This window comes from Solanum pennellii, chromosome 12 (genome assembly GCF_001406875.1).
Source record: "Solanum pennellii chromosome 12, SPENNV200".
In the NCBI taxonomy this organism is placed as follows: Eukaryota; Viridiplantae; Streptophyta; class Magnoliopsida; order Solanales; family Solanaceae; genus Solanum; species Solanum pennellii.
In genome coordinates, this window is record NC_028648.1 from 50,087,390 (window position 1) to 50,107,609 (window position 20,220).

At 36.1% G+C, this 20,220-nt stretch overlaps 2 protein-coding genes across 2 annotated transcripts; one reads left to right on the plus strand and one right to left on the minus strand.

Annotated features, from left to right (window-relative positions):
- Positions 1 to 3,456: 3,456 nt before the first annotated feature.
- Positions 3,457 to 5,298, minus strand: LOC107006327. The gene is made up of 5 exons (XM_015204904.1): positions 5,271 to 5,298; positions 5,070 to 5,183; positions 4,589 to 4,985; positions 4,187 to 4,534; positions 3,457 to 4,084 (listed from the first exon to the last, which is right to left on the minus strand). Exons 1-5 carry the CDS (start codon positions 5,296 to 5,298, stop codon positions 3,457 to 3,459), a joined length of 1,515 nt encoding a protein of 504 aa, XP_015060390.1.
- Positions 5,299 to 16,133: 10,835 nt separating this feature from the next.
- LOC107006328 lies at positions 16,134 to 19,760 on the plus strand. The gene is made up of 4 exons (XM_015204905.1): positions 16,134 to 16,921; positions 17,089 to 17,352; positions 17,403 to 17,541; positions 19,524 to 19,760. The coding sequence occupies exons 1-4, from the start codon at positions 16,134 to 16,136 to the stop codon at positions 19,758 to 19,760; spliced, it is 1,428 nt and encodes a 475-aa protein (XP_015060391.1).
- The last annotated feature ends 460 nt before the right edge of the window (positions 19,761 to 20,220 follow it).

Sequence of the window (20,220 nt, forward strand, 5' to 3'; positions counted from 1 at the left end):
GGATCTTTACCCAGATATTTAAATATTCACACAAAGGATACCTGCACTACAATTTTAGCCATCAAGGGAATTCAACTGTTGAAAGCTAAGAACATCACTTAGAGATCAACATGCCCAACTTCAGCCGATTTCTCTCAAATTGATCTTTACTGAGAGCCTTGGTGAAGATGTCTGCAATTCGCTCCTCCGTTGGACAATATGTAAGCACATATTTCCCTTCTCAACATTGTCTCTCAAAAAGTGATGTCTAACATCAATATGCTTTGTTCTCTTATGGTGGACTGGATTCTTTCCCATACTAACAGCACTAGTATTGTCACACATAAGAGGAATTGCTTTGATGTATATCCCAAAATCTTCCAAGTGTTGCCTGATCCACAACAACTGTCAACAACAGGCTGCAACAGCTACATACTCAGCTTCAGCAGTTGAAAGAGCCACAAAATTCTGCTTCTTGGTTCCCCAAGAGATGAGTGATGATCCAAGAAAATGATCCATCCAGAAGTACTCTTCTTGTCAACTTGATAGCCAGCAAAATCAGCATCAGCAAAACCAACTAGATCAAAAGTGTCACCTGCTGGATAGAAGAGAACCAGGTCCGCTGTTTTCTTCAAGTATCTAAGAATACGTTTTGCAGCCTTCAAGTGTGAATCACGAGGACATGCTTGAAACCTGACACACATTCCAACACTATAAACAATATCAGGTCTGCTAGCAGTCAGATACAGCAAGGATCCAATGATTCCTTGTACATTGTTTGATTCACAAGAGGATCAGATTCCTCTACTACAAGCTTGGAATTTGTTCCCATAGGAGTATCAATAGGTTTAGAGTCAAACATATTGAATTTCTTCAGTAGCTCCTTAATGTACTTCTCCTGACAGATTGAAATCCCATTTGATGATTGCTTGATTTGTAGACCAAGGAAAAATGTCAGTTCGCCCGTCATGCTCATTTCAAATTCCTTTCCCATTAGTGATGAGAATTCTTCACACAAATGTTCTGAGGTGGCTCCAAAAATTATATCATCCACATAAACTTGAATAATAAGCAATTCTTGTTTCTTTTTAATAAGAACAGAGTATTGTCTATTTTTCCTGTTTTGAAACCATTCTTCTGCAGAAACTTTGACAACCTCTCATACCATGCTCTAGGAGCTTGCTTCAGACCATACAGAGCCTTATTCAATTTGAACACATGATCTGGTAGCTCAGCATCTTCAAAACCAAGAGGTTGTTTGACAAAAACTTCCTCTTTCAGATCTCCATTCAGAAACGCACTTTTGACATCCATTTGATACAGCTTGAATCCCATGAATGCAGCAAAAGCTATTAGAATTCTAATAGCCTCCACCCTGGCAACAGGTGCAAAAGTCTCATCATAATCTATTCCTTCTTCTTGATTATATCCTTGAACCACCAACCTAGATTTGTTTCTAGTGATCACTCCATTTTCATCTAGCTTGTTTCTCAATACCCTTCTGGTTCCTATTATTGTTCTGCCTGCAGGTCGAGGAACCAGGTACCATACCTTGCTTCTTTCAAACTGATGCAGTTCTTCTTGCATAGAGTTGATCCAATCTGCATCACTTAATGTTTCTTTCACATTCTTGGGCTTAATAGATGATATGAATGCTGAAAATGCAACTAGATTTCTTGTTTTTGATCTAGTATGAATTCCAGAGTTCAAGGGAGAGATAAGATTATCAAGAGGATGTGATGAACTATGCTTCCATCCTGATCTTGGAGTAGACTGGTTGAGGTTATCAACATGTTCTTCTTCATCAAAAGTGACATCATTTTCTGGTGAGTTTGATGTACTCTGACTGGAATTCAGAGTAGTACCAGGTACCTCATCACACTTTTCTACTTCATCAGCCTCTTTAGGTAGACTATGATTTTGATCATCAAGGTCATTTTTCAATTATTGTTCTGCATCAGCTTTACTCCCTTCAATTTTCTGTGAATTGAACAGTTTGATCACATCATCTTCATCATTTGATCCATTATTTTTCAAGCTTCCATCTTCATCAAATACAACACGAATGCTTTATTCAATGCATTGAGTTCATTTGTTGAATATTCTGTAAGCCTTACTCGATGAAGAATATCCAACAAATACTCCTTCATCACTCCTAGGATCAAATTTTCCCAGATCATCCTTTCCATTGTTCAGCACAAAACACCTGCATCCAAATGCTCTAAGATAGCTCAGCATAGGCTTTCTGTAGTTGAGCAGCTCATAGGGGGTCTTATTTAAAACAACTCTTATCAGACACCTATTGGTAACATGACATGCTGTGTTGACAGCTTCAGCCTAGAAATTTTGAGGAAGATTTGACTCAATAATCATAGTTCTGGCAATGTTCACCAAGGTTCTGTTTTTTCGTTCCACCACTCCATTTTGTTGAGGAGTTCTTGGAGCAGAAAAATTATGACTCTTACACATTCTCCATGCAGAATTTATCCAGTTTTGAGTTCTCAAACTCAGTTCCATGATCAGATCGAATGCTGCAAATAACTTGATTCAATTTAGTTTGAATCATTTTTAAAAACACCACCATTCTTTAGGTGTTTCTGCCTTTGATTTCGAGAATCTTGTCCATGTATATCTCGAGTAATCATCAACTATCACCAGAATGTATTTCTTGCCATTTCTGCTTTGAACCTTCAAAGGTCCACATAAGTCCATGTGTAGCAGCTCTAGTGTTCTTGATGAGGTTACTTGCTTTTTGGGCTTAAAGGATGATCTGATTTGTTTTCCTTTGACACAAGCTTCACATATTTTATTTTCAGCAAACTTCAGCTTTGGCAGACCTCGGACCAGGTCCTTAGAAATCAGTTTGTTCAATAAAGATGATCTCACATGCCCTAGCCTACGATGCCAAAGATCAGCATTCTCATTTTGAGCACTAAGACATGTTAGGTCATCTCCATGAGACGTTTCTAAGTTGGCCACATACATGTTTTTACTTCTGAAAGCAGTGAGAATTACCTTCTTTGTAGTTAGACTCACCACAGTGCATTTCTCAGAAGTAAACTTGACTTCATTTCCTTTGTCACAGATTTGAGACACGATCAAAAGACTGTACTTTAACCCATCTACATGATACACATTGTCAATTGAATCTTCAAGAGATCTTCCCACTTTTCCAACTCCCAAAATGTACCCCTTCTTTCCATCACCAAAAGAGACACCTCCTCCCTGAAGTGTCTTGAGTGAGAGGAAATTTTTGATGTCACCAGTCATATGTTTAGAGCATCCACTGTCCATATACCAACATTGACTGCTGCTTCTCTGACTCACCTGCACCAAGAATTACTTGTTTAGCTTGGGAACCCATTTCAATTTGAGTTCCCAAAAGGTAGACAGAGGAGTGATCAGATTGTATTTAGTCCAATAGGGGAGTTTTTGAAAATTTCTAACAACAGACATTGGAGCAGTGACAGATTTTTTCTATGAAAATCTATCAGTTGAAACATGCTTTGGAGGACCAGGTCTCTCTTTTGGTAAGTTTTCCCTTTCATCATAATTAGAGAGTCTTTCATAGGAGTTTCTCCAGCCAGCACACTCTCTCTTTAAGTGCCCATTTTTACCACAATGAAGACAAAGCAGATTGTCAGACACAAACACATACTTTCTGTGAGGATTAAAAGGAGGAGTGATGTTCAGACTTCCTAGTCCTTTCTTATTGAAATTACTCTGGTTTGTTGCATTTGACAACAACTTAGAGGATTTTGTCCACTTAAGAGATTTTTCAAGTTCTTCCATAAGTTTGACAATATCCTTTTCTAATTTGCTACTCTTCTCCAAGGACAATCCCAGATTTTTCTCAGAGTTTTTCAATTTTTCCTGAATTTCAACTTGTAAACCATTTGACATTCCATTTAGCTTTTCAGCATCTTCAGTTATCTGATTCAACTGGTTTTTAAGTTCAGTGTTATCAGACTCTAGAGACACCATTTTTGACATTTTCTCCTCTAGTTTAACTTTTTTTTCAGTTAAACTGTCAAGTTCAGCATTCATGATGTCTCCTTCAGAAGTTAACTCAATTACATAATCAATCATAACCTTTGCCAACGTTCTCAATTTTTTAAGAGAATAATTATTTAAATCATTTTTCATATCAAGAAGAGTTACCTTGTCATCCTCTTCTTCATTTTCTGTAAGAGCCATGAGGGCAAACATTTCATTGAAAATGGTTTCCTCTTCATGCACAGCCACCATAGACACATCATTTGGTTCATCAGGATCTTCTGAATCACTTGAAGAATCACCCCAAGCAGCAAGAGCCTTTTTGACCACATAGTCAGCAGCAACCTTTCGAGCACTCTTACCGAGTACCAGGTCCCTTCTTTTCTGTTTGTCACTTCTTGGTTTTTGATGTTCCTTGTTTTCATTTTTGAGCAGAGGACACTCTCTAATAAAGTGTCCATCTTTTCCACACTTGTAGCATGTATCACCTTGAGTAGAATTTCCAGGACCATTTGTTCCTCTTTTAAAACCTTTGTTCTTTCTCACAATTTTTTGAAATCTGTTGATGAGATATGCCATATCATCATCACTGGAATCTTCATCTGATTTGTACTTCAGCATTAATGACTTATCCTTTTTGACTTCCTTCTTAGATGAATCATGATTTCTATTCATCTCATGTGTCTTCAGATTTCCAATGAAAGCATTCATTGTCAGCACCTTCAAATCTTTAGCTTCTGTGATGACATCAACCTTGCTTTCCCAGGATTTTGGAAGAATTCGAAGTACTTTTCTGAGTTGTTTGCTCATGCTAATAGGTTCACCAAGACTTCTCAGCTCATTAGTAATGGAGGAAAATTTTGTAAACATCTCATGAATGGTTTCTCCCTCCTTCATTTGGAAGTTTTCATATCGTGAGGTAAGCATATCAATCTTTGATTCTTTGACTTGTTCAGTTCCTTCATGAGCTGTCTTTAAACAATCCCAAATTTCTTTAGCAGACTCACAAGCTGAAACATGATTGAACTCATCAGGTCATATCCCACAAACAAGAAGAGTTTTTGCCTTGTAACCCTTTTCTATCTTTTTTCTGCCAGCTTCATCGTAGTTCTGTCTAGGCTTTGGAACAAGACTGGTTTTCTCTCCATCCTTTTCTTCTATCATTGGTATAAACGGTCCATCCAGTACGATATCCCATAACTCACTATCTTCAGCCATGAGAAAATCATGCATTCTAACTTTCCACCCACTGTAGAAATGTCCATTGAAACGGGGAGGTCTTGTTGAAGACTTACCTTCTTCTAGATTAAGTGGAGCAGCCATTCTAGAACAGATATCACTTCCTTGGTGTTAACCAAATAGAGAGTGCCTGCTCTGATACTACTTGATAGAATATATGCCTTCACTTAACAGAACAATGGACCAGGTCCCTTACTACAATAATGAGTATAAACAGAAATTTAAATGCAGTTTGAACCAACACACGATTTTACGTGGAAACCTCCTTGCTTAAGGGAGTAAAACCATGACCTGTCTCACAGGATTTTCAATCGTTTTCACTAATCTTCAAAGGCAAAAGTAAAACACGATTACAACAGATGTGAGAAGAAGTTTTTAATCTCACGTTCAAGCAATAGTCTCTATTGCTTAACAAACCTAAGTAGAAACCAATCTACCCACTAAGCTATCCCACTTGGAGAACTTAGAATTTTAACACTACCCACTGATTCCTTTATAGTTTCAGGAATAGTTTACAATGTAAGAGCAAGAGAATATATTCTTAAACAGCTATACTAAATGCTCCAGAGATTACTGCTGTTCTTAGAATTATTCTGTCGTTTTGTTGGTAATGGCCTTTGCAAGAGTTCTTGAAAAGTTCTTTGTCAAGTTGCAAAAACCACCCATGATGTTTAGGAAAGTGCCTTTTATAATGACAAGTCACTTTCTTCAAACTCTTTGCCATTGGTTGGGGAAGTCCCACTTTCTGACGTCGTTAGGAAGAGTGCACCTACTTTCTGTACCTTCTCCAGCTGGCAATCAACCGGCTCGTCACATTGAGAGCCAGGTACCTTTACAAGGTCCCTGAGTTTGTTTTCATCTTCAACACTCAAGTAAGAAACCTGGTACCTTTACAAGGTCCCTAAGTTTGTCAAATCATCAAAACTGCAAATAACAGACACATTTCATAATCTAAGTAGCAAACTTCTCGGGAAACCTGAGTTCCTCCAATATCTGTATCAAGTACACCCATTCAACCGTATCATAAGCCTTTTTGAATCAATCTTGATCATGCTTTTGGTGGAAATATGTTTTCTGCTATAAGTTTTGACAAACTCATGTGCCATGATGATAATGTCAGCTATCTTCCTACCTGGGACAAAACTTGCCTGCACCTCATTAATAATAGCATGCATTACTTTTTGTATCTAGCAGCCAACACCTTAGAGATAATTTTGTATAAGATAGTGCAACAAGCAATAGGTTGGAACTCCTTCACATTACGAGGATTTGGGATCTTTGGTACCAAAATAATGGTTATACATTTTATAGTTGTATAACCTTCTAGTTTCAAAGAAATCTTGAACAGCACCCACGTTGTCCGTTTTGATTATAGGCCAAGCCTTCTTAAAATTAAGCATTGTACCTATCAACAACCGGAGCTTTATCATCTTCAATGCCCTTTAAACCAAGATAAATCTCAGCTTCAGTAATACTTGCACACAAACTAAGTTGTTGTGCAGAGTCAAAACAATCTCATTTTTCATATTGTTTTTATATAATAGTAGTGTTGCACCTGTGCCATGAATCCTTGATAAAATTGTATAATTTCTTCTTTGCTATCCTTAGAATCTGTTAGTTTAGGTCCACGTAAAGTAGTAAGTTCAACAACTTGATTTTGTTATCATTTCTCTTTAACCACGGCTGAAAAGTATATTGTATTAGAGTCACCTAGCTTAATCCGTTTATCTTTGGATTTCTGTTTTAAAATGCTTTCCTCCATCAAAGACCACTCCTCAAGTTGCTGTAAAGTTTTCCTTTCCAAATCTATCAGTTGATCAATGTTGTGTCGTGTTAACTGGCCCTGAATATTCCTCAAACCTATTCTAGCCTTTTCAAGCTTTTGAGTCAGACCTCTATACTCTGTATTATCCAATTGTCTAAACAATGGCTCGAGGGATTTTAGTTTAAGCCAGACATCCTTCATCCTCTAATTATCAAGTTTCATTGTCCAAACCTGTCCAACTATTGGAATAAATTCCTTATGATCAGCCCAAATATTGAAGAATGATCAAAGTCTGCATTTTAACTTTCAAGATCATTGGCAATGATCAGAAATGTTTTGAAGGTCAGATGCAGTTCTCACATGTCCCCAGTTGAGCATTAATTCATCATTTCCAAGTGCTCTAGCTTTTGTACTTTAAATTCTATCAGTACCTTGTAGTTTATTAGTCAACATATAGTAATTTCCGGTCCATGTCAATTCAGCTAGCTCCAGTTTACATATACATTCAGTAAAATCCTTTAGTTCAATATTTGTTACCGGTTGGACAAATAGTCGATCATGTGAGTACAAGATAGTGTTAAAATCCTCACAAATTAGCCAAGCATGACTTGTTTGTGGAAGAGCCTTGAGACTGCTCCATAATTTCCTTCTTTGTCCTATGGATTAAACCCATATACAAAGGTTATATGCCATTCATCACCGTCAGTTCTACTTTGCACTACTGAACAATTTATCAACTGTGCGCATATATATATGTATTGGTTTCACATCATAATGCCTTTGATCCCATATCACCCATACTTCCATTAGAAGCGACAGAATAGTTATTTATACACATCTACCCTGGAAATACATTAGTTATACGTTAGCTTTACAATCTCTTACTATGGTTTCCAAAAGACTAGCATGTTTATTAGGCTTATTTCACAGATAGTGTCTATGATCCTTTTGCTTATATCTTTTGTTGAAAACACGAACATTCCATATCAGCCATGACATGTAGAAGTTGAGGTTTCCCCTCTCCCTCCTCTGTTACTCAAGGAATGACTAGGTCTGCTACGTTACACATTTCAATGAGCAGATTGCAGCTCAGGGAATTGATCCTCACTGAACACACTTGTGGTTGCTAACAACTTGCCTTTGTCATTCATTATCCCTTGTTGCTCATTTACCTTCAGATTCTGTTGTAATCCCCTAGATCAAGGATCTAGCATAATTTGATGGGTTGGTATTGGTTCATTAGTCACTATTGCTACTATCGGATAAACAATGGTCTCCTCCTAAGATTCTGGTGCCTTGGAGTTTCCCACGACATTATCATCTTTTGCTTTCCATGCTTGAACTACCCTTCTAGGTTTGTGTCTTCTCCTTGGTTGCTCAAATAGATGTGGTGTTTTAGTCTGTCGTTAAGTGCAGATGTGCCCAATCTTTTAACATTTGATTCAAAATTAGGGCTTCCAATCATACTCAACCTCTTGTTTAAATTCTATACCATATGGATCCATGACTGCCACTTCAGTAGGCAAAGATTTAGTCACATTTACTTGGATCAACATTTTGGCAAAGGATATGCGGGGCTGATTTGTAGTAAATTCATATACAAAAAGCAGTGTCCCGAGTCCACTAGCAATTCGACTCAAAGAATCACATCCCCTAACAACTCATATGTAGTTTTGGAAATTTTACCCATAGGGGATTCTTCGTCAAGAATTTCGCTGTGAAATTAAGCTCTGGAGTCCAAGGTTTCAAGATCATCGATTTGTAATAAATAGTATAGTGTATGTCCCTCCACTTCACAATTAAATTTCGCATTTGGAAGGGGCGAAAGAGTCTAGAGTTATGGAGAGGTTTATGGAAAACTCTAAAATCCCCTAGATATTCTAAGAAGACTCTAGAATAACTTGGAAGATTTCTTGGAAATCTTTGGAATTTCCTAGAACTAATAGATAATTCGAGAACATAAACAAAAGTGTAATTATTAGAAAGACTTGTAAAGTATATTTTATTTACAGTTAGGCGCTTATGAGACAGTATATATAGAAGGGTCACTCATTTGTAAATCATCCAAGCAAGCATCCAAACTTGAAGCGAGCAATCTTCTAAACAATATAAAATTTTCTTTCAATATTCTAAGTCTTTCGTCGCATTCTATTAGCGATCTTAGCAAAAAGGTCTTACTTGAGCTTATAAGATCATGAAAGATTCGTGAGTAAGTTCTCAAGTGCCACATGGAGATTTATTAAGGCTCTAAGTCCATGAAAACGTGGTATCAGAGCCAGTTTTGCACAACGGTAATGGATAACGAAGGAGAACTAAATGCCCCTAGCATCAACAACGTCCAGCTGGAGGGTTGACGGAAGAACCGCAAGGGAAAGAAGCACAAAAAAGTAATGAGGAAATGTTGCTCGACCTCACACCAAGTGAGGTGCTAACATCTCACCCACCTTTGACCACTAAAACAAGTGATGATGACCGTGGAGAGGAGCCCATTGACGTCACACCTGGAGAGAAGCCCATTGACGTCACACCTGGAGAGAAGCCCATTGACGTCACATATGGAGAAGAGTGGATCGTAACGGTTGAAACGGCGACGCAGGTTGTGGAGATATTATGTCGGCATTTGGACGTGGTCGATGACAGGTTCAAGACTCTCAAGGAGTTCATCCTTGAAGAGATCAACAACCTACGCAAGGAATTGATATATGCCAACGTGCCGAGTTTGAGATGAAGAAGGCTATAACTTCGTTGGAGTGTCGGCTTATGGAGGTGTTGAACACAATTGAGACCATTAAGGCTTAGATAAAAGCACTCAAGGAGGGCGTGAAAGTTAGAGGATCATCTTCGCTTGACCGAGATAGGGAGGCCAAGGTCAAGGCTCCTAATAAACATATGTTCAAAGGTGTACGTTACACACAAGAGGTGGAGATGTTCCTGTAGCAGTTGGAGAATTTTCAAGTGTAATCAAGTGAAGATCGACGAAAACAAGATCAACATTGTTGTGTTGTATATTTCAGAGATGTCCATGTTGTGGAGGAGGCGTAAATATTCAAAAATAAGAGAGGCACTTTGCATCATTGACACTCAGGAGCAATTCCAAATGGATTTCAAGAAGGCATTCTTCTATAACAACACCATCTTTCAGGCGAAGCGCAAGTTTAGGGAGTTGAAGCAGACAGGTAGCATTCGGGCATATATGGAGGAGTTCACCACCCTTATACTTCAGTTTTTCTAACCTCCTGAATGAATATATGTTGTTCTATTTCATGGGATGGGCTGCCAAATTGGTCAGGACGGAGTTGGAACGCCGATAGGTCAGGACTATCGATGAATCCATCACTAAGGCCAAAGCTTTGACAGACTTTAGGCATGAAAAAACCGGAAAATCCAGATGAGAGGTGCTCATGTCCATGGTGGGAGAGATCATGGAAAATTTGAGGAGAAGCGGACACATCCCAAGAATCATGATACCTATAGGTCTGATGGCAAGAAGTTTGGATGTCATGGCGACATGGAGAGAAAGGCAGAAACCACCAAAAAAGGGTTGCTACGCATGTGGTGGACCTCATTGCAAGGTGCCCTGAATTGAAGAGCCTTGGTTCTATCCTGCGAGAGCGGAAAGAGAAGGATGCACAAGAGCAAGGACAAGGTGCAACAACCACGCAGTTGGGCCCAACATGATAGGACTATGTGGAGCTATCACCAAGAAACCAAGAAAGTCGAAAGATTATGGCGAGCAATATGTCGACATCACGATCAATGGAAGACCCGCTCGTGCTATGGTCGACACGGGTGTAGAGACCAATATAATGACAAAGATGGCAGAGATAAGGTTGGGGTTGAGTTATAGTCCAAGAAACGCCCAACTCAGGATGGTCAATGCACCACCGACTCCTGGTCGCGCATGAAGTAAGCATCACAGTAGGCGAGTGGAAAGGTATAACTAAATTCATTGTCGCTCATTTAGATCTCTTTGTTATAATTCTTGGGCAAGAGTTCTTCAAAGAGTATCGCACGATGATAGAACCTTACCTTCAATGACTTTCTAGCCACGGATCAAGAAGGATCATATATGGTGCCTTTGGTTAAGGTACCGAAGATGAAAGAACATGTCCGCCTAACAGCCATTCATCTTATAAGAGGCCCTAAGAAAAAGGAGTCAGCGCTTATAGACACCATTGCAAAATTGAAAGAAGACAATGGTGCAAAAGGGTCCCTGCCACCAGGCACAAAGAAGGTCCTAAAAGAGAACAATGTTGTGGTGCCAAAGAAGCCGCTCAGGCGCTTGCCTCCTAGGAAGGAGGTAGATCATAAGGCTAGAAAAGATAAAAGAGGCAACTGAGGAAGTTGCACAAGGGACTTGATCAAGTCAATAGACAATAGGTCGCGCACACAAGAAGACAAGACTCAGTTATTGATGCAGCAACGATGCGACGCGATCGTCGCATTGTTGACATCCAATTTTGGACCTCCACCATATAAATTAATCATTTCGAGCTTCTTCGATTTCAAACGATTTAAAATGATTAGTTTATAAAATTTTAAGAAAAAATATAAAGTTTACAAGTTATTTTAAATAAGTTTTGTCACTTTTTATAATTTTAAGTAACATATATGTTTTATATAATTTTATACATAATTATTAAAATTTATAAACACTTCAAAAATCATCTAAAACAGATTGTAATTTTATTAAGTATTTTATTAAATTAATTTAGTTTAAATAATGATTATATTTTTTAATCAGTAGTTTACAATTAAGTTAATTATTTTATTTCGTTAAGATTAAAGAAGCTCATTAATTAATTTATATTAATTCGTCTTATTTAGTTTTTAGGCGAATCATCAACTAAACCAATTTGGTTAAATTGTTAACTCTAAATGACTACTGTTAAAATTTGTATGGTCATTTTGTTAATAGTAATTCTAATCATTCATTACTTCTCTTCAACTCATTTAAAAGACAAGATTTTGGGCCCCTTAACATCAAATCCCAGCAGCCTATCCCAAATTCCAACCGACACAACTCTTAACCAGCCCAATTCTTTCAACATTCCAACACCACCCGATATTCTTCTTCTACTTCCTTGCAGAAAAATCCAGAAGCAAAGCAGTCGCGAACCACCCCAGAAATCAACCTAGAATTGCGACCCGTGTCTAGCGGCGTGGCTCTCTCCTCTCTCCTTATTATTTCTGTGCAAGAGTGTTCTCAAGTAGCTAGAAGTTTTTTCAAAAAGTGACATTAAGGTTTCAAAACAAATGGGTGGTGACATAAGTCTTATGTATTGGGTGTAGGTGACAATTCTGTGAAGCAGACCTTTGATTTCCTTGGACCACGTAAGAATTCGTCATCCGATTGAATTTGCTTTTTCCTGGATGCTCTATAGGAATCCACCGCTATTCCTTTCCTCCACCGATAAAGGTTCATCCCGAGTCACAAGCGCAATCTCTTTTTTTAAGAATTGTTGAGTTGCCCTCAAGTTTATAAGTTGACAGTTTGGTCCACTGAATTAAATGAAGGGTAAAAGGGTAATTTCACAATACCTAATTTAACCAACTTTTAGTGGGAATTAAATGAGGGGTATAATGGTAAATTGACTATACCAAACCTAATTTAACCAATTTTGGTGGGAAAATATCGAGCCAAAAGAGGAAATAAAAGCTTTCCCCCCGTCTCCAGCCGTCGTATTCGTCCTCCTCTTCTTCTGCTCTCGTCTTTGATTGCTTTCTTTCCTTTTTTCCTGCTCTCTTCATCTTCCTCTTCTTCTTTTTCCTTTTTTCGTACATTGCGGGTCTTCACTGGTAGTGCTTGTGCTTTCTTTTTCTTGAATCAATTTTTTACCTAATCTGTAACTCGTGGAAAAAATCTCATTTTCTTCAATTGGAATTATTGCATAAGCGTTATACACCATTGTTTTTTGTAAGTACAATTAATATTTATTTAAAATCAATTCATTATCATTCTGGGTACCTATATTTTTTTCAATAATTTGCATTCGGGTTTCCAACATATTGTTATATATGTTGCAACAGTTGACTATTATAACATATTATAGTCATATATGTAGCAACATGTGATTTATTTTCACAACAGAACAGTCATATGTAACATATGACTTACATCTTGCAACAAAATAGTCATATGTAGCAACATGTAATTATTTTCACAACAGAACAGTCATATGTAGCAACATATGACTTAATCTCGCAGCAAAATAGTCATATCTTGCTACATATGATATAACTAAAAAATGTATCAACATGTTGATTTATTTTTCACAACAGAACAGTCATATGTAGCAACATATGACTATTCTGTTGCGAGATGTAAGTCATATGTGTCTACATATGACTGTTCTGTTGTGAAAAATAAATCAACATGTTGATACATTTTTTAGTTATATCATATGTAGCAAGATATGACTATTTTGCTGCGAGATTAAGTCATATGTTGCTACATATGACTGTTCTGTTGTGAAAAATAAATCAACATGTTGATACATTTTTTAGTTATATCATATGTAGCAAGATATGACTATTTTGCTGCGAGATTAAGTCATATGTTGCTACATATGACTGTTCTGTTGTGAAAAATAAATCAACATGTTGATACATTTTTTAGTTATATCATATGTAGCAAGATATGACTATTTTGCTGCGAGATTAAGTCATATGTTGCTACATATGACTGTTCTGTTGTGAAAAATAAATCAACATGTTGATACATTTTTTAGTTATATCATATGTAGCAAGATATGACTATTTTGCTGCGAGATTAAGTCATATGTTGCTACATATGACTGTTCTGTTGTGAAAAATAAATCAACATGTTGATACATTTTTTAGTTATATCATATGTAGCAAGATATGACTATTTTGCTGCGAGATTAAGTCATATGTTGCTACATATGACTGTTCTGTTGTGAAAAATAAATCAACATGTTGATACATTTTTTAGTTATATCATATGTAGCAAGATATGACTATTTTGCTGCGAGATTAAGTCATATGTTGCTACATATGACTGTTCTGTTGTGAAAAATAAATCAACATGTTGATACATTTTTTAGTTATATCATATGTAGCAAGATATGACTATTTTGCTGCGAGATTAAGTCATATGTTGCTACATATGACTGTTCTGTTGTGAAAAATAAATCAACATGTTGATACATTTTTTAGTTATATCATATGTAGCAAGATATGACTATTTTGCTGCGAGATTAAGTCATATGTTGCTACATATGACTGTTCTGTTGTGAAAAATAAATCAACATGTTGATACATTTTTTAGTTATATCATATGTAGCAAGATATGACTATTTTGCTGCGAGATTAAGTCATATGTTGCTACATATGACTGTTCTGTTGTGAAAAATAAATCAACATGTTGATACATTTTTTAGTTATATCATATGTAGCAAGATATGACTATTTTGCTGCGAGATTAAGTCATATGTTGCTACATATGACTGTTCTGTTGTGAAAAATAAATCAACATGTTGATACATTTTTTAGTTATATCATATGTAGCAAGATATGACTATTTTGCTGCGAGATTAAGTCATATGTTGCTACATATGACTGTTCTGTTGTGAAAAATAAATCAACATGTTGATACATTTTTTAGTTATATCATATGTAGCAAGATATGACTATTTTGCTGCGAGATTAAGTCATATGTTGCTACATATGACTGTTCTGTTGTGAAAAATAAATCAACATGTTGATACATTTTTTAGTTATATCATATGTAGCAAGATATGACTATTTTGCTGCGAGATTAAGTCATATGTTGCTACATATGACTGTTCTGTTGTGAAAAATAAATCAACATGTTGATACATTTTTTAGTTATATCATATGTAGCAAGATATGACTATTTTGCTGCGAGATTAAGTCATATGTTGCTACATATGACTGTTCTGTTGTGAAAAATAAATCAACATGTTGATACATTTTTTAGTTATATCATATGTAGCAAGATATGACTATTTTGCTGCGAGATTAAGTCATATGTTGCTACATATGACTGTTCTGTTGTGAAAAATAAATCAACATGTTGATACATTTTTTAGTTATATCATATGTAGCAAGATATGACTATTTTGCTGCGAGATTAAGTCATATGTTGCTACATATGATATAACTAAAAAATGTATCAACATGTTGATTTATTTTTCACAACAGAACAGTCATATGTAGACACATATGACTTACATCTCGCAACAGAATAGTCATATGTTGCTACATATGATATAACTAAAAAATGTAGCAACATGTGATTTATTTTTCACAGCTATACAATCAGATGTAGCAACATATGACTTATATCTCGCAACAGAATAGTCATATATTGCTACATATGATATAACTAAAAAATGTAGCAGCATGTGATTTATTTTTCACAATACAACAATCATATGTAGCAACATATGACTTACATCTCACAACAGAATAGTCATATGTTGCTACATATGATATGACTAAAAAATGTATCAACATGTTGATTTATTTTTCACAAAAAACAGTCATATGCAGCAACATATGACTTACATCACGCAATAGAATAGTCATATGTTGCTACATATGATATAACAAATAAATGTAGCAACATGTGATTTATTTTTCACAAAAGAACACTCATATGCAGCAACATATGACTTACATCTCGCAACAAAATAGTCATATGTTGCTACATATGCTTATTCTTCATAATTAGTAATTGTTTTTTTTTAATTATTTTCTTCAGGTACGATGTCATTATTTGTAGGAATTAATTATCGTAGTGAATGGATCGAGAAGAAAAATCGATTCATATGGTGTTGGGAGGATAGTAAAAAATGAGGAGTCGGTTCAGTAGGGATGTATGTCGAAAGAAACATTTTGTATGATGAGATCTTTAATTTAGTTGTGCAAAAGTTTGGATATAATTGTAAACTGCAAGATCTTGTCAAAAGTTACATTCCCCATTTTTTCATAATGAGAAGGTTTTACCTTTTAGAATAATTGATCAATCTAGTTTGAGTGTTTATTTGGGACGAACAGAGAAACCACCAATATTAAGAGTCTATGTGAAAGAAACTCCTATCAAGGAGGACCATAATGTAGTCCAAGGCAACAAGATATGTTTAATGATGAATTTCGTCCTGCGGACATGAATAATCCTGATGATGAAATTGGAATAGGTGAAGGTGAAGGTGAAGGTGAAGCTCAAGCTGAAGGGTCTGACCTTGAGAGCAAGTTTCCTCCCACACCTATAGTTGGTAGCAACAATTCATGTGCTTCTCAAACTTCACGTGTAAATAATGTTAGAGATGATGAAACAGGATTTTATAAGGGAATGACATTCAAGAACAAGCAAGAAGTGGGAAATTCATTGAAAATTGCTTGCTTGAAAAAAGACTTTAGACTTAAAAAGGTGATCAATTCTCATAATGTGTTTTCCTTGAAATGTTCATATCCGGATTGCAATTGGTGGCTGAGGGCTGTGAAATTTACAAATAGTGGCGGGTTTATCATTAGAATCTATGAAAAGTACCATACGTGTGGTTCAGAGCATCTTACAAGCCATAATCCCCACGCCACGACAAAAGTCATTGGTAAGTACTTTGAAAATCGGTTTCCCAATGGTAAAGGCCCATCCACAAGAGACATGTCAAATCAATTTCGCACAGAATTGAATTGTAAGGTAAGCTATTGGAAGATTTATAAGGGCATGGAGCATGCTAAGTCTAATGTTAGGGGAACACATGAGCACGATTACGCAATGCTTAATGCATACCGATATGTGCTTCAAGTTGCGAATCCAGGAAGTAAGACTGGATTGTCGCTCGATGAAAATGGGAGGTTCCAGTACTTCTTTGTATCATATGATGCTTGGATAATTGGTTTTCAAGAAATGAGAAAAGTAATAGCCTTTGATGGTACATTTCTAAGGAGCAAGTGAAGGAGTTCTGCTATCGGCGGTGGCACAAGATGCCGACAATCATATGTTTCTAATGGCTTTCTGTGTCGTGGACAAGGAATGTGATGCATCAAATGAATTTTTTTTTTCAAAATATGAGAAGCTTTGTAGATTATACTGATGAGTTGTGTATTATCTCTGATAGGCATCCAAGTATCCGAAAGATGGTTTCGAGAATCTACCCTGCATCTCATTATGGTTGTTGCATGAGACACCTTGGGGAAAATATTCAAAATAACTTTCACAATTCAAAGGTAGTGTCCCATTTTTATAAAGCAGTAAAGGCGTACGATATATCTGAGTTCAATGACCATTTTAATCAAATAAGAGATTTGGTACCAAAGGCCGCTGAAGCTCTTGAATGTTTTGGATTTCACACATTCAGTAGGGCATTTTGCTCGGGAAATAGGTACCATCTCAATTATGTGTTTTGTTTGATTTTTATCTGTTGTTGTGTAGATATAACATTATGACGTCAAACATCGCGGAATCGGTGAATGCTATGTTTGATGTTGAAAGAGAATTTCCCATTGTCGCTCTATTTGATGAAATAAATAGGAGATTTGCATTGTTATTTCACCAGAGGCGTATGGAACTAGTGCACTCTGCAAATAGATTTTTTCCTTCAATTCAAAAGACATATTAGAGTATGTCAATGCGGGCAACAAGTTGTTGGCCCATCAAATCGCTAACTACAAGTTCAGTGTCATTGGTCATGGAGATGTTGCTACTGTGGATCTACAAAGAAGATCTTGTACTTGTAGAATTTTTAATTTGGACAAAATACCTTGTCCACATGCCATGACGGCGATTCGATCCCAACATGGTGATATGATTTTGGAAATTAGATATACTTGTACTCCTCTCCATATTATTCAGTGGAAAAATACATAATGACATATTATAAGGAAATTTACCCGGTGCCAACTGAAGATTCTTGAATTGTCCCTTTGGATATCATACAAAGAGAAATACCTCCTTCATTTGTTGATCCAAGTAAATCCGAAAGAAGTACATATAAGAGACGGCGTGGAGTTGACGAATCATTTCCAACAAGAAAAAATAAATGTTCAGTATGTAGGGACTTTGGCCACAAAAAACTACATGCCCAAATCGAAATGCCTCATAAGAAGTGTTAAGCATTGTGTTGTTGAATTTTAATGAATGTTCTTTCTTATTTGAGGATGATCTCTATTATATAATCTTATTTAGAATTGCGTGATTTTTTTGCTCTTCTCTGTTTTTGCGTCAACACATGTCAAATGTTGCTACAGGATATACTAGATGTGGCAACATATGCAACAAATGTTGCTACAGGCGAATCATCTGTAGCAACACATGCCACATGTTGTGATTTGTCTGTAGAAACATTTGTTGCATATGTTGCCACATATAATATATCTAAAATCACACTCCAACTTAATCATTATTTAAAAGTATGTGTTGCCATAGATGATTATATGTAGCAACATATGACTACATATAATCATCTGTAGCAACATATGACTCAAATATTGTGACGGATAAATGTTGCGATATACGCATCAGATGTAGCAACATTTGACTCAAATGTTTTTACATATAATCATATGTAGCAACATATACTTTTAAATAATGATTACGTGGGACTGTGCTTTTAGATATATTAGAAGTGACAATATGCAATAAATTTTGCTACAGACGAATCAGTTGTAGCAACATATGCCACATGTTGTGACGGACGAATGTTGCTACATATAATCATTTGTAGCAACATATGACTCAAATGTTGCTACATATAATCATCTGTAGCAACATATAATTTTAAATAATGATTATGTGGGACTGTGCTTTTAGATATTTTAGATGTGACAACATATGCAATAAATGTTGCTACAGCCGAATCAGCTGTAGCAACATATGCCACATGTTGTTATGGACGAATGTTGCTGCATATAATCATCTCTAGCAACATATGACTCAAATGTTTCTACATATAATCATCTGTAGCAACATAGACTTTTAAATAATAATTACGTGGGAGAGTGCTTTTAGATATATTAGATGTGGCAACATATGCAACAAATGTTATTAGATAATACCTTTTGTTTTATAATCACGACTCTTCAGTTCACTCTGTTGAAACGTCATGTCTTGAGATATTTCAAAATTGTTGGCCTTTATAAGAACACAAGAAGGGAGAGATAAGTCAAAAGTTGTCTTCTCTTCTTCTTCATTCTCAAAAATGGCTTCAACTAGTTTAAACCTCTTCGAATCCCTCCCAACTGAACTAGTAATTCTTATCGTTGAAAGGGTTGCTTCCTACTTTCTAGAAGATTTAGTTAGTGTTAAATTATAATCTAGGTTCCTCAATGAAGTTTGTAATGAACGTTCTGTATATCAGAAGGTTACATTGGTCAGCTTTCCCACTGAACCTACATGGACGAGGAATCAACATGCGGTGTCTTTCATGAATATTTGCATAGGATCAGAGAACTTAGAAGCCTTATAAAGAAAAGGCGTGGTAATTTTACTGTTTTTAGATCTTTTTCACATTGCATCAATTTATTTTGTAATCATAATGTGTTGTTTCTTTTATAGTTTGATTTTTTCAATCGTAATGATCCAACTGCACTGAGAGTGGTTAAAAAAGTAGCAGAATGTGGCCACCGTGGTGCAGAGTATGTGCTTGCCGTAATTTCAATATTTGAAGGCGGTATTTCCATGAGAGAAGGCTTGATGTACATTGCCAACATGAAAAAAAATGCCAGTAATAGTGAGAAGATGTCGACACCATTTGTGGTGCATTTTAAATCGAATGTGGGTGCAAGAACCTAATATTGTGGGTGTAAGACCAATTTGTTGCACTGTGCATCAATCCCAACAAGATGCCCGCAGGATTGGTTGGCCCAGAGGAAGTGACAATGAAGACGATATTCGTTGCGAATTGTGTATTTGTGATTTAGAACTAGATTATCGAGTTAAATTTCTTCCGCATACTACTGTGTGGGAATAATTTAATTTAATATGTGTTGAAGTTGATGTTGATTTTATTGTTTTTTTATTTATTTTGAAATTATATATGTGTCAACATATTATATTACATATGGTGAAAATGTTGCATTCACTTATTTCGTACTTATTTTTGAATTATGATATACCAAATTATAGTCGTACATAACAATCTTCATTGTTATACCTTATTATTATTGATTATTTATGTTCTAAATCAGTAATTTTGGTTCAAATTTCCATTTTCCTTTCCTAAATCGATCGAATAGTCTATTAGTGTCTCCTT

Excerpts from the sequence above, each read along its gene's own strand:
- LOC107006327 (XM_015204904.1), bottom strand. The coding sequence starts at position 5,298 with ATGGCTGCTCCACTTAATCTAGAAGAAG. Across the intron at positions 5,184-5,270 it reads TCCACTTAATCTAGAAGAAG|ATAGTGAGTTATGGGATATC; the intron begins GTAAGTCTTCAA and ends TCATGGCTGAAG. Across the intron at positions 4,986-5,069 it reads ACAGAACTACGATGAAGCTG|CTTGTGAGTCTGCTAAAGAA; the intron begins GCAGAAAAAAGA and ends ATCATGTTTCAG.
- LOC107006328 (XM_015204905.1), top strand. The coding sequence starts at position 16,134 with ATGAATAATCCTGATGATGAAATTGGAATAGGTGAAGGTGAAGGTGAA. Across the intron at positions 16,922-17,088 it reads GGTACATTTCTAAGGAGCAA|GCATCCAAGTATCCGAAAGA; the intron begins GTGAAGGAGTTC and ends TATCTCTGATAG. Across the intron at positions 17,542-19,523 it reads ACCAGAGGCGTATGGAACTA|TTTGATTTTTTCAATCGTAA; the intron begins GTGCACTCTGCA and ends TTTCTTTTATAG.